This window comes from Zingiber officinale, chromosome 9A, assembly GCF_018446385.1.
Source record: "Zingiber officinale cultivar Zhangliang chromosome 9A, Zo_v1.1, whole genome shotgun sequence".
Classification (NCBI taxonomy): domain Eukaryota; kingdom Viridiplantae; phylum Streptophyta; class Magnoliopsida; order Zingiberales; family Zingiberaceae; genus Zingiber; species Zingiber officinale.
Window position 1 is genome coordinate 21,428 of NC_056002.1, and position 13,185 is coordinate 34,612.

The 13,185-nt window shown below is 41.2% G+C and overlaps 3 protein-coding genes across 8 annotated transcripts; 2 read left to right on the forward strand and 1 right to left on the reverse strand.

Annotated features, from left to right (window-relative positions):
* Nucleotides 1-57: 57 nt before the first annotated feature.
* LOC122021084 (receptor-like cytosolic serine/threonine-protein kinase RBK1) lies at nucleotides 58-3,428 on the forward strand. Of its 6 annotated transcripts, none has more exons than XM_042579168.1 (13): nucleotides 58-317; nucleotides 381-458; nucleotides 560-762; nucleotides 841-923; nucleotides 989-1,107; nucleotides 1,180-1,304; nucleotides 1,394-1,681; nucleotides 1,765-2,013; nucleotides 2,178-2,338; nucleotides 2,417-2,496; nucleotides 2,568-2,721; nucleotides 2,800-2,949; nucleotides 3,020-3,425. In XM_042579168.1, exons 3-13 carry the CDS (start codon nucleotides 606-608, stop codon nucleotides 3,284-3,286), a joined length of 1,833 nt encoding a protein of 610 aa, XP_042435102.1. In that variant the 5' UTR covers nucleotides 58-317; nucleotides 381-458; nucleotides 560-605; the 3' UTR covers nucleotides 3,287-3,425. The 6 variants fall into 6 exon arrangements, with proteins under 6 accessions (XP_042435102.1, XP_042435103.1, XP_042435105.1 ...); XM_042579169.1 differs by having other exon boundaries at nucleotides 381-454; XM_042579171.1 differs by having other exon boundaries at nucleotides 61-317; nucleotides 2,574-2,721; nucleotides 3,020-3,418.
* A 2,017-nt stretch (nucleotides 3,429-5,445) lies between these two features.
* LOC122020237 (probable aquaporin PIP2-6) lies at nucleotides 5,446-6,851 on the forward strand. Its single transcript, XM_042578074.1, has 4 exons — nucleotides 5,446-5,804; nucleotides 5,888-6,183; nucleotides 6,284-6,424; nucleotides 6,507-6,851. Exons 1-4 carry the CDS (start codon nucleotides 5,513-5,515, stop codon nucleotides 6,624-6,626), a joined length of 849 nt encoding a protein of 282 aa, XP_042434008.1. The 5' UTR covers nucleotides 5,446-5,512; the 3' UTR covers nucleotides 6,627-6,851.
* A 1,284-nt stretch (nucleotides 6,852-8,135) lies between these two features.
* Nucleotides 8,136-11,541, reverse strand: LOC122020236 (probable protein phosphatase 2C 60). Its single transcript, XM_042578073.1, has 4 exons — nucleotides 10,962-11,541; nucleotides 10,316-10,689; nucleotides 9,581-9,817; nucleotides 8,136-8,704 (listed from the first exon to the last, which is right to left on the reverse strand). Exons 1-4 carry the CDS (start codon nucleotides 11,242-11,244, stop codon nucleotides 8,429-8,431), a joined length of 1,170 nt encoding a protein of 389 aa, XP_042434007.1. The 5' UTR covers nucleotides 11,245-11,541; the 3' UTR covers nucleotides 8,136-8,428.
* Nucleotides 11,542-13,185: the final 1,644 nt, after the last annotated feature.

The following is a 13,185-nucleotide window of genomic DNA, read 5'->3' on the forward strand; positions in this document are numbered from 1 at the left end:
ACATTTTTATTCTCTATATTTCAGCTTCTAACTCACTTGATCATTCACAGCATTAATTATCAATGGAAATATTGAGAGAAAATAATCTCCAAACAAGAAAATTGTGAGGCCATTCCACAATTCCTTCTGCAATCTTCCATCTGAGTTCATCCTTCCTCTGCTGATTTTTCTCAGCTGTTCTTTTCTTTCTGGTATTAGAAAGGTGTGGCTGAACTAGATTCTTAATTATGTCCTATACGTGACCCACCCCTGGCTGTCTCCCCTGGCTGATTTCTGGAGTTGGGTTGGGTTGGGTTGTTGCTAAAATGATGTCTCAGGTAGCAAATCCCTTCTAAACTAATTAAAAGCTTGCAGGACTGTGACTAATCAACTAGCTTTAGGTAAAGCACACAATTAGGAAGATTGAGGGTTTGATTTGGTTTCCTTTGCAAGCTCTGTAAAATGAAACCATACAGTAGGTGATCCCCCTTACCTCCTACCTTTTTATGAGACCGTTTTGGAACTTGTATTTGTTCTGCTCCTTGCTCACTTTTCTCCTTGGCCAATCATTATTGATCAGATCGAGAATCTGAGCATCAGAAATCTGGATCGGAGACTTGGTGCCAATGGGGGAGGCATTCTCGGAAGACCAATTCAAAGGAAGGAGCATATTGGTAGGGCTTGAAATGAATGCCAAGGGCAAGGAGTTGCTCGATTGGACACTCAACACAGTGGCCGAGCAAGGTGATCGAGTCGTGGCAGTTCATATCTGCCATTACTCAGGTACTAAAAACCAACATGGACTTAAATTTTACTGCGACGGGTGACTTTTGTTGTTCAATTAGCATTCTCTTGTTTCAGACCTCAAGAACACTACCTTTTCTCTCATCAAAGTGTTGGAAGACTACCTGGAAACATGCGAGAGCTTATGTAATCTTAAGCAAGTAAGCCAAATTTAGCTTCAAGGTCTCTTTTATTGACTTCGCTTCTATTAATTTGTGGCTTTTAGATTGTTCTAGTGGGCAGGGTGTCGAGGGGGAAGTCGATCAGAGAGACTTTGGTGAAGGAGGCCAAGGTCTATGATGCCGAAAAAGTAATAGTAGGAGCAAACAAGCAAATCTCACTAGGGTATGTGAGATGTCTCAGAGCATTCGAGTTCCTGTTCTAGTGCTAATCTAATAGAAATTCTAAATTCTTTAGAGGCTCAGCTTCACTAGCTAAGTACTGTGCTAGGAAGCTCCCTCCAACCACTGCTGTAATGGCAGTTCAGAATGGAAAAGTGATATTCAAAAAGGTGGCTACTACTAATGCCAATTCATCTCTAGGTAAATTCCCGGTTATTAGGAAACCACTAAAGTGCAACTTTTTTTTTTTTTTTGCTTGTTCTTAAACTTATTCCTTTTGCTGGAACCAGAAGTGACACTGAAACCAAGCCCGGATTGCGACCTAGTGCAGAAGCTGGCAGAGGCAAAACTTGGTTGGCCCTTGCTTAAGAGAGTAGCAACAAAGCACGTAGAAGATGATGCGAGGAAGATGTCGGTGGTTCGATGGGTGATGAACTTGCCAAACAGATCTTTGTCAGTGGATCAACAGTATCTAAATCTAATCCAGGAGTTAAACGATATCCTCATCAGAAATGGTTCCAACTGCAGATGGTTTCAATACAATGAGCTTCATAGTTCAACTAGTCAGTTCTGTTCAGGTTCTAATTTCAAACGCTAGCTTTCATTAACATGGATAAACACATTAACCCCTACAATTACTATATTTCTGTTATGTAAATAGAGAATTTAATTGGGAAAGGAGGGAGCAGCCAAGTTTACAGAGGGTACGTTTCAGATGGCCAGCAAGTAGCCGTAAAATTGTCCAAGCTTTCTGAAGAGACATCAAGGCATTTCCTTTTGGAGGTCGACATCATTACTAAGCTGGAACACGAGCTCATTGTTCCACTGCTCGGGATCTGCATTGAGGACGGTACTCTAGTTTCAGTTTACAAGTACTTCCAGAAGGGAAGTTTAGAAGAAAACCTCCATGGTGAGACATTATTTAAGAAACCTGTCAAATAGATATATATATATCGACCTAATTGGGTGAAGAAAGAGAAAACAGTTGAAATTTTCATTTAGGAAAGAAAATCATCTAGTTTGAATGGTGATCTATGAATGGATGCTTTCCTTAATATTCATATGTAAAAGCAGGTAAAAAAGGCAACTGTTTACTGAACTGGAACCTGAGATTTAGGGTTGCAATTGGAATTGCTGAGGCTCTTAGCTTCCTCCACAATGAGTGTTCGACACCAGTGATCCATAGAGATGTAAAGTCTTCTAACATTCTTCTCACCGACGAGTTTGAGCCTCAGGTGAGGTTGCTTCACAAACTTCTGATGAGCATTCACAGCTCGTCATGAGTATGTAACAAACTCTAACGCATGCAACAGCTATCTGATTTTGGGTTGGCAATGTGGGCACCTACAAGCTTGACCTATCTGACACAAGACAATGTGGTGGGCACTTTCGGGTGAGTTTCTTGTTCATGTAAATTAACCATGCATATCATCCCTATGATTCATATACACATCTCATTCCTAGCTGCAGATACCTGGCTCCAGAGTATTTCATGCACGGGAAGATCAGCAACAAAGTGGATGTCTTTGCATTTGGTGTTGTTCTACTTGAACTCTTAACCGGGAGAAAGCCAATTGATGAGGAAATCTCCAAGGGTCATGGAAGTCTGGTAATGTGGGTAAGAACAAAGAAGCCTCTCTGGTTTTCTGAGATTGATTTAGCAGCTAGCGAAACTGAGCTGCTTTTGTTTCTCTAGGCAATTCCACTACTAGAGAAACAGGAATTTGCAGCCCTGCTCGATCCCAACCTCAATGACAAGTACGAAGAAGCTGAAATGAAAAGAATGATGATGGCTGCATCACTCTGCATCACAAGGAGGGTTCATCTGCGACCTCGAATGAGGGAGGTATATATATCTATGCCATTTCAATTTCTGATGCATCTTTGTATTATCTTCATGATGCATGTCTCTGCAGATACTGAGTCTTCTGCAAGGTGAGGAGAGCATGGAGTCATGGATGAACTGCCACAGCGATGCTACCTCAAAGTCAAACAGGACGTCAGATTGCCAGGACGACGAGGCACATCCATGTTCAACTTTGAGTATAGGATCGCATTTAAGCCTTGCGTTGTTCGATGTGGAGGACGACGCATCATCCTTCACCAGCTTTGAGCAGAGCAACCTTGGTTCTTTGGACGACTACATAAGAGAGCGATGGGGTCGTTCTTTAAGCTTCGAGTAGCTCTAACAATCCGCCGGTGTCTTCTATTAATGTAATCACCGATCGTCATCATCATTACTTTTTGCCTACACAGAGTAATATCCTATTTTCTGAAGTCATAATCACAAAAAAAAATGATCTAAGATTTCGTGATGATGCAACTCAAACCTGCTCATCAATCAAACAGCGAACGTATTACAATGATTGAATCATGATCAACTTGCTTCAAAATATAAATTGAAAGGTTCTGGTAAACTATAAGTTTTTAAATATTTTGTTAGAGAAAATGTCAACTTAGAATCTACTACTTGGTCTTTTTTATATCGATAAACTGAAAGGTTAATTATTTAAGCTATCCTTTTAAGTTTAGTAAACTCCTCCCTTAAAGAATGCCAATTCCAGTTGTTCTTCCAAACAACTGATGCTGATGGAACACTGGATTATAAAAAAAAAATTAAATTCACAAGCTACATATGGCATCATGAAAGAGAAATATGTACGACATGTTCAGTATATTGATACGAATATAAAAATTCGAAGAAAGAAAGAAAAGATAAATTAATCTGGTTTTTAACTGCATGACATAAGCATAAATCATTACTGAAAGAGACTTATCAGAATTACCTTAGTTAAGCAGAGTGAAAAATGAAGTCCAAATTAAAAGTAAACAAAAAAATTTGTTCAGATATATTTTAAAACTGAATCCTAGATTTTTCTTAACTATGAAGCCATTAAATTCACGCAATGATTATGAGAATATATGTTTTTCGATCTAAGGCCTAAATACCATGGCAAATAAGCCTGTGGTATCTCTGGCTTCCAATGATTGAGGTCCCTCATGCTCAGCTGTTCAAATTTAATCAGATACAAATCATGCAGGCAGGAATTGCAGTGAGCATATTCTCCTCACAAAAGAGTTTATTATTGCTTTCTGATCCTCGAAGCAACCTCCAGCAGAAACCTACACAAAAGATTTTCAAATCTGATGGAGCAACCTCCGCAAGAAAAAGATTAATCAACTAAAAAAAAAGAAGAGGATAAGAGTGGAAGAGCCACAGAGTCCTGTAATCTCGAAGAGAACTGATGATCTGACAGGAGCAAGATAGGGTTAATTTTTGTATTATTTGATGGGTACAGCCACAATTGCATGAGAAAGGATGATGATAGCGACTCATGTTACATCCTGCATGCACAAGGAGCAGTGCTATCCAGAGAGCTCATCATCCATCGTGATTAACTTAAGAGATTACTAAACATGAAGAAGTGACAGCACTGTTGAGCTGGGTTCATGATCGACATCAACGAGGCAGACTTAGTTTTCGTTCCTCAAACTGTTTGGGTTGTAAAGAACGAGATAGAGCCAGTAGAGCAAAGCGGCAAATGCAGTGAGCAGTACACGTGGTTGGGCTGTCAGCGGGGCCCACTTGAATCGTCCACATAAATCCAACAATCTTTGTTGCTGCAATTGAAGACGGGGAACACTTCACGTGAAGCCTATATCCAATCCAATGTGCAGCGAAGGTGTTTGTGGAAATACCACAGTTGCAAAACAAAAAATGATCTTTTAATTTATTCAAAAAAATTGAAAATTTTACTTATTATTTTCTTTATATTAATATAAAAATCAATAAATAGTTTTTTTTATTTGTATTAGTATGAGGCTGTGCCAATATCAAAATCAATCATTGTAAAAAGTGGAACTGTCATCTTAGAAGTCCCTAGATCCGACCCTATAGATATCCAGATAAAATAAATCATGATTAAGTTGGGCAGGAGGGGTGACTAAGGGTCGAGTGAAATTTAAAACACAGTTGATCGAGATTTTAGCCCATATATAACTGGCGACTCTCGAGCCCTGAATCTCCATTATAAACGTCATGCACCCTTCCAGCTGATCTAGCCCTTGAGGGCAATATCAAAATCAATCATGTGGCAAAAGACGATTCGCTCGCCCCCAGCGCCCCTGCCAACCCGTCCCTAGGCCAACACGGAGGAGGTAAATCACGGGTGGCTACTAGTCATTAGTGCAAATGACCAAGATATGGAGAAGGTTATGCTCGGTCACACCGAGTTTCGACCCAAGACCTCATGTGGCAACATCATATGTCTTAACCATCGCACCGCCTCGAGGGGACAATATCAAAATTAATCATGGTTGCCCACCTGGTGGCCTCCATAAAGCGACCATCGCCCCTGCGCTTTTAGGTTTGAAGAACGCAGAGAAGCAGCTGAAGCAGTGGGCGAATCATGTCGAAGGAGGTTAGCGTGGAGGCCGAGCAACCGCCGGCGAAGGACTACTCGGACCCACCGCCGGCGCCGTTGCTGGACCTGGGCGAGCTGCGCCTCTGGTCCTTCTACCGAGCGCTCATAGCCGAGTTCGTGGCTACGCTGCTCTTTCTCTACGTCACCATCGCTACCGTCATCGGCCACAAGGAGCAGAACGCCGTCAACCAGTGCGACGGTGTTGGCTTGCTCGGCATCGCTTGGGCCTTCGGCGGCATGATCTTCATTCTCGTCTACTGCACCGCAGGCATCTCAGGTTCTCAGTCAGCTTCTCTACTCTCTCGGGCACTAAACCAAACACCTTGTGCGCACTGATTAGAAGGTTGTGTTTTTTCTCAGGTGGGCACATCAATCCGGCGGTGACGTTCGGGCTTTTCCTGGCGCGGAAGGTGTCTCTGGTACGGGCGGTGCTGTACATAGTGGCGCAGTGCTTGGGCGCCATCGTCGGGGTGGGCATCGTGAAGGGGATCATGAAGCACCCCTACAACTCGCTGGGCGGCGGGGCGAACCAGGTTAACTCCGGCTACTCTAGAGGCACGGCTCTCGGCGCCGAGATCATCGGTACCTTCGTCCTCGTCTACACCGTCTTCTCTGCCACCGACCCCAAGCGCAGCGCCCGCGACTCCCACGTCCCCGTACGTCAAAAACCCATCCTTCTTCAGCTCGACATCAACAAAGTCCCATCGTTTTCGTCTCATCTCAAAGAAAAAAAAAATCGATTTTGCTTGATCGCAGGTACTGGCGCCGCTCCCCATCGGCTTCGCTGTCTTCATGGTGCACCTCGCCACCATCCCCATCACGGGAACCGGCATCAACCCCGCCCGGAGCCTCGGTCCCGCCGTCATTTATAACCAGGACAAAGCCTGGGATGATCAGGTAAATCCACCAGCCAAGTACTGAAGTGTGTGATTAACCCAAACAAGTTCACTTCACATTCTACTTTGTTTTGTGCCTGCAGTGGATCTTCTGGGTGGGTCCGCTGGTCGGAGCCCTGGCGGCGGCGGCGTACCACCAGTACATCCTCCGGGCAGCTGCCATCAAGGCCCTGGGATCCTTCCGGAGCAACCCCACCAACTAAGTCTCGAAAGCCTTGGTCTTTCTTGTTTGCTTTCATAACTCGTGTGTGTGAGGGAGAGGACCGGTCTCCGTTCCCTTATTTCATTCTGTCTCTGTTTCCTATCCCTTTTCTTCTGCTTCTTCTTCTGGCTTCTTCTTCTTCGTCTGGTTCCTTGTCCTGTGTAAATCTGTAACGTTTGTTAACTCAACTGGGAGCTCATTATGGATGGTTCATGGTTGATGGTTATCTCTTGTCTGCGTGACTATTAATTGGGAGCAGAATCGATCGCCATGGCCCATGGCCACTGAAATTGTCCTCCACTTTGCGTTTTAAAAATACATTATGTTTTTAATCATTTTTTCCCGACTTTTACATTTCACCGTTGCATTGCATGCTTTTGTCCCAAGCATCAATCATAAAGCGGAGACTGTTTAATTTTATTTGGTCGAGGCTAGCTGGGCGTCACTGTCGCGCCATGGCCCGCCGGCCCGTGCTCTGAGAAAAGTTACGAAGTCGAGGGTGTGCTGCTGCTGCTGCTTTGATCTCGGCGAGGGTAAAGTAAGCAAGTGGGAAAACGCGTTCAGCGTCGCAGAAGATGCCATGGCCAGTGGGGCCCTCGCCTTAGAAGCATGCGAACCGAGGTCACATCGCCATGGCTCCACACCTACGTGGATGCTTGTCCTGTTCGAGCGACGCCATTAATGATCATCTTAAGCAAGACAATTTTTCATAATCTAAAAGAAATCATTAGCAATAGGACTTACAATTCCACTTCGATCGGGCGGTAAAAAAATCTTCGCATCTGCAGAGACTGCCATGCCGGCATCAAATTCGTCTCCCAGATTGAGAGCAGAGAGATGCTTGTGATAGTTACGAATCGGTATCATTGCTTCCACGATGGAAGTTGCTTTTGTGGTGAGTGAGCATTTTGGAAGTTCTTCTTTGGTTCCTTGTGCCAGTCTGGATTCACAGAGACAGGTCAAACTGGCATGGTGAATGACTGTGACTTGTTCCGATCCAAATTGTTCTTGATGAGTTTCTTCAGAATCTTCCGTTCATTTGTTGCTCTACAGCCTCAGTTATCCTACAGACGTGGTATTCTTGGACGTAATGGGAAAAAAAGACTGGGAAAGTCTACATTTAAATGATAAGTTCTCGGACTACGTACACCATGTATGATATTTGAAGAGAGATCAGACTTTTGGCGTTCCATGTGTAAATGCCACCGATGTATGGTGAGAGAAGAGAACAAAAACTACAATCCAGTAGACGTTTGAGGTTTGTTTCAAGCAAATTTTAGCAACAAATGGGATTGATTTTTAGATGAAAATTGTTCCAGTGGTCTTCTTCTGTTTGCCTTTACTAAGTTGATCCACATCGTGTCTAGCCCACTCCCATCCTGGCCTGCTTAGTGCATTCATTCCTTTGGACAAGCCAACCCACAATTTCACTCGTTTGATCTCTCTTTTGGTTCATTCATTGCAATGCCTATCCATTCTGCTAAGTCTAGTCCAATGCTTAATGAGCATATCAACTGATACGGTTCTACAAAAACCAAAAAGAATTATATTGAGAAAGAATTATATCCTTCTTTCTTGCGACCTACTAGATCCATTCCTGTGCAAACAAAAAAAAAGGAAAAAAAATAGTGTCAAGTGCTACAGGTTCCTACATTATTCTCAGTTACTCTCCTGTGATGAAAATCAAAAGAATAACATCTTCTAATGAGCATCATATTGTTTGCAGGAGAGTGGTAGATTGCAAACAAAATTTGTCACCATCCCACTTCACTTTAGAACGTATAGCTCTTTCAAAACCTGGCTTCAGTTAATCATATACGAAGAAGAAGAACAAGAAGAAGACGCCGCTGAAGATGACGATGATGATGGAGGTAGGGTCGTAACATCTGGCAGGCTTGGACCTTTCTTAGAGATAGCCGCCCTAATGAGGTTAGAATCAAGGAACACAACAATGACAGTTATGTCATCGTGGAAATGCCGGCGAGCGTGATTATCAACCCTCTCCAAATCTGAGTACCTCATCTCTCTTTTCGTTGCTGCTTTTTGTAGTGCAGCTTTGACAAGCTTTCGTGCACTTCGCTGCAAGTAAATGACATGTAGCAAAGTTAACAGTTGACTCCATAAGTATCCAAGAGTAAAGTTATACACTGGAGGGAAGAAAAAATATTGCAATATAATTCTAAAAAAAAATTAAGGTATGTTTAGTTTACGGAATGAAATAAACAAGGAATGGATGCAGCAAATAGTAGAATAAGAATAAATTACCTTAATTTTGGTTCATAGAATTCAATAGCCATGAAATAACTATTTGGTTTATAAAATGTTGTAAAGAGTAGACAATGAATAGTTTGTACAATGATAAAACATCCCTATAAGAAATATTTTATTTAGCACGTCCGCTACAAACCAAACACATCATTAACGTACTGTACGTGGACCCAACCAGACAAAAAGAAACAGTTGCTTTCCCTTATATTCTCTCTAACTAAGCAAAGTCTTGATACACTTTTCTTGCACAAGCACAATACAATATGATAGTGTATTTTGGAACGACAAGTGCTGAATCTGGTTCAAGCGTTTATCCAAAAATAAGGAAATGTAGGAACTACCTATTTGCGTTATCAATTCGTTTCAAAATATAGCATGAAGTTCCAGCGGTCAAAGTAGAAATGTAGGAAGATTGTATGAGATATACTCGAGAAAAAGAAAATATTGTCAGTTCTTTTAAATAAATGAACTGACGTATTATCTATTTCTGAAAGATTAGCACTGGAGGCTCATAACCGCCATCAGGTCTATACATGAAAGCAGCATGTTAACTAAGAAAGTAGAACAATGCCCATTTTAAAAAAAAATTAAAACGCAATTTAGAACAAAGAGTAATTGCTTTCTGAATGTATAAGTATTAAACAGAGATTGACTGAGAAATATACAACTTAGAGATGAGAAACATACAGTGTTAGGATTCCTTCGAACAATATCAACTGCTTCCTGATTGTCTAGATTCTCCCACAGGCCATCTGAGGCAAATATAAGAAATTGATCTTCCAGCTGCAATTCTTGTACCAGAATTGCTGGCTCAGAACTCAGGAATGGTGTACTGAACGGTTCATTAAGGAGAAACTTTGGAGGCAAGGGCTCACGGTTAAACTCTGTTTTCTTGAGGTAGACATCTCCAATAGATCTAGAAATCTGCAGGCAAGGTCATAAAAGCCTGAGAAATCAAGGATAACATAGATGTCAAAAGGGCAACGTACATAGACACTGTATAGTATATAATTAGCACCCTCTGGTGGTGGGTTGTTGTATTAATATATACATGAAGTTTGTTGCTATTTGGAAAAGTACATCATCATAATCTTTCTTTAATTTTGCCTCTTTTTTCCTTGTTTCACTATCAAGCATTATTTTAGTACATAGTCATGTTACAGTGTGATCATAGTATTTTTTTTGGTATATATATATTTTAAAAATACTTATTCTATCTTGTTGAAGAAAGAGTAATATGCCAAAAGTGTAGTTATGGGGTTGCGATTAAATTAAAAGAACAAAAAGGTCTAATTTAGTTTTGGCTCAGCCACCTACCAATTGTGGTGCTAAGTACTATGAATGATAGTTCCATAAGTGAAGCTAACAACAAAAATTTGCCTTTTTGACTTATTGCAAGATATAACTAGCAAATCCATTTACCTGTATAATTCCTTTGACACGCCAAATATTGCGAACGAGAACGACAACCTCTGGGTCATCAGGATGCAAAGAATGCAATTCTTGTCTGACTGACTCAATTGCTGCATTGTGCTCTTCCGTTAGCTGGACAGCTAGAACTTCTCCGGTGGTCCTCACAAGCCTACCTAATACAGCACGGGAATCGCCAAGGTTTGCAACATACAGTGTTCCTTCACTGATTACTCCAACCAAACAACAAGAGCCAACTGCTGCTAACTGAGGTTTCACAGCCCATTGTCCAGTGACCAAAGACAAGTAACCTTCTTCTGTAGCCTGGTATGCCCTCCTCAGTATATCAGCTGACATTGTATTTGTATGTTCCTCCGATGTAAATCCTATGAAACATCAGATGGAATATAAGATGGCAAACTCGGGAGGCATTTCTCAACCATATTCCATGTTATTGATTTTATACATTTGAATCATCAATTGATGCAGAATGGTCGAAATGCAAATCGCCAGATGTGCAATACAATAAACAAGAGCATACCAAAAAATCTCTATCACTAAAACGTCGGCAATAAAAGAATTAAAAATAAAGACTAGAAATATGGATTAAATGACCACTACGAACCAGGACTGCAAGAATCCAGATTCAGAACCTTACTCTTGAGGTGAAGGAAAAGATGATTGGTTATGTACTGGGCAGTCTCGTGACCGCCGTGTCCATCGTAGATGCCCACGAAGGTTCCCAAAGGGCCACAATCTTCCAAGCTCAGCGAACCTGATTCAATCTGGTTCTTGTCTTCAATTGGGTAGTTGGCCTGGACGGCGGCCATCGAGAACTCGCCGCTCACGTGACGCCCTGCGTTAGTGTTCCAAAGAAGCCGACCTCGCCGCCCACTGGTGCCGCACGGCTGGATGCAAAAGCAGGACTTGAAGAAATTCATCAGAGATTACCTCCGCCAGATGGTTTGTTACATAGACAGCCAATGAATCCCCCTTCTTTCTTTGCAATCAAGAAGAACAAGAAGACAGTATGAATATGCTAAACTCCACCAGATCGAAACCTCAGGCTCCGGAAAGGGATTCACGCATAAATCTCTTGAAAACTCGCACTCCTACTTCTCAAGCGCCGGCCCCGCGTCCTCCAATCCGGGACAAACGATCAAGAACCAGACTCGGTGCCTCCGCCAGATCTCAGAAGCCGTGAGGGATGGACGAAGCTCAAAAGCTGCAAAGTGCGACGATGCGGTGATTGTGGAAGAGGAATGAGGCGGGAAGGAGAGGGGAATCGGCGAATGGGAGAATCGACGAAGGGGGAGGAGGCGAGTTGCACAGGGCCGTGGAGCGATCGGCTCGATTTAAAGGCAAAGCTGAAAATAAAAAATAAAAATAAAAATAAATAAATAAAATAAAATCAAGAAATAAAATAATATGAAGACAAAGAAACCATAACAACTTTGGCGCCGGCCCCAGCCGTGGGATCCACCTCGACCACACAAGAAATTAAAACAAACCAATTGCCCCGCCAGAGCGGAAAATCAATTTTAACTATATAATATTTTCAATATATATATTAGAAAACTTTCATAACCAAATAATTTTTTCAATATAATATTTCCCTCTAGTGTTTAGACGTAAAATTATTCTAAATATCTTTCGATACATTATATGTGTTTAATGTTTTGAGGTTATATTTGAGTATTTTGAATGATATATTATATTTGAGTATTTTAAAAGATGATATGAAAATTCAGGCCGTGTTTGAGGTTTCACTTTTATTTTTTCAAGTTATTGAGATCCTTAATTTTGTATTTTTTAAAAAAGAAAAATTATAGCCATATTAAAATTTAACTCAATACTTTAAATATGTCAAATCAAATTCTCTATCATCGTGTTTCTTCATCGATCGAATGGGCATAATATATATTATATCTTTCCGATATAATTTAGGTCATCCGATCAATAAAATGACATAATAATATAAAAATATTAGGATAGAGAATCTGGTCTTTAAATATATAATATAAACATAGTTAAAATATATTTATAAGCTTTAAAAATAAAATCTCATCTTGTAGACATATTTGTCATGCACAACTATTATTTCGCCTAAATTTAATAGCCACTTAGTATTATTAATGTCTTTCTCACTATAAAAGAAAAACAACTAAATTTTGATCGTAAGATTTTTAGTAGATAATGTATGATTCTATCTAAAAATGAAGAAGATAATTGATTAGAAATGTGACTCCTCGGTTGACTATATATAAAGAATGTTAGTGTCGAGTTAGGGAAGGGGTCCCAGGTTGACCCTCCAACGCTCAAGTCAGTTATTGGAATAGTAGAAAATATTGGTTCAAAAAAAATTTAGATATCTCCACAATGATATGATATTGTCCACTTTGAGTATAAGCCCTCATGGCTTTGCTCTTGGGCTCTACCCAAAAGGCATTATGCTAATGAAGATATCTTTTCTCTTATAAACTCATGATTTTTCTCATATGTTTTCAATGTGGGGTTATGTTTGCAACTTTGCAATCCCAACAATCCCCCCCTCAAACAAAGGACCACAGGCTTCCCATGCCCGATCCTCGACCCATAAGGTCTTCCTGCCTCTCGGTCCACCCGACCTACTAGGACTTCCTTGCCTAACCGCAACTAGGACTTCCTGCATAGTGTCTGATCCTCTTGATCCGAACATAGGAGCCTCCACTTTCTTTGCTCGAGGTTAATATTGTACCCACATGGCTCAATCAGACCATAACTTTTGTATACAGTCGGTGGTTAAATCTTCTGGCAGTCTAGGCTCTGATACCACTTGTTGGATCGAGGAATTCGCTAGAAGGGGGTGAATAGCGATTTAAAAATCCGTTTAGAGTAAGCAG

Excerpts from the sequence above, each read along its gene's own strand:
- LOC122021084 (XM_042579168.1), top strand. The coding sequence starts at position 606 with ATGGGGGAGGCATTCTCGGAAGACCAATTCAAAGGAAGGAGCATATTG. Across the intron at positions 924-988 it reads GCTTATGTAATCTTAAGCAA|ATTGTTCTAGTGGGCAGGGT; the intron begins GTAAGCCAAATT and ends TGTGGCTTTTAG. Across the intron at positions 2,497-2,567 it reads AATGTGGTGGGCACTTTCGG|CTGCAGATACCTGGCTCCAG; the intron begins GTGAGTTTCTTG and ends TCTCATTCCTAG.
- LOC122020237 (XM_042578074.1), top strand. The coding sequence starts at position 5,513 with ATGTCGAAGGAGGTTAGCGTGGAGGCCGAGCAACCGCCGGCGAAGGAC. Across the intron at positions 5,805-5,887 it reads CTGCACCGCAGGCATCTCAG|GTGGGCACATCAATCCGGCG; the intron begins GTTCTCAGTCAG and ends GTTTTTTCTCAG. Across the intron at positions 6,425-6,506 it reads ACAAAGCCTGGGATGATCAG|TGGATCTTCTGGGTGGGTCC; the intron begins GTAAATCCACCA and ends TTGTGCCTGCAG.
- LOC122020236 (XM_042578073.1), bottom strand. The coding sequence starts at position 11,244 with ATGAATTTCTTCAAGTCCTGCTTTTGCATCCAGCCGTGCGGCACCAGT. Across the intron at positions 10,690-10,961 it reads TCTTTTCCTTCACCTCAAGA|GATTTACATCGGAGGAACAT; the intron begins GTAAGGTTCTGA and ends GATGTTTCATAG. Across the intron at positions 9,818-10,315 it reads GTGTCAAAGGAATTATACAG|ATTTCTAGATCTATTGGAGA; the intron begins GTAAATGGATTT and ends CCTTGCCTGCAG.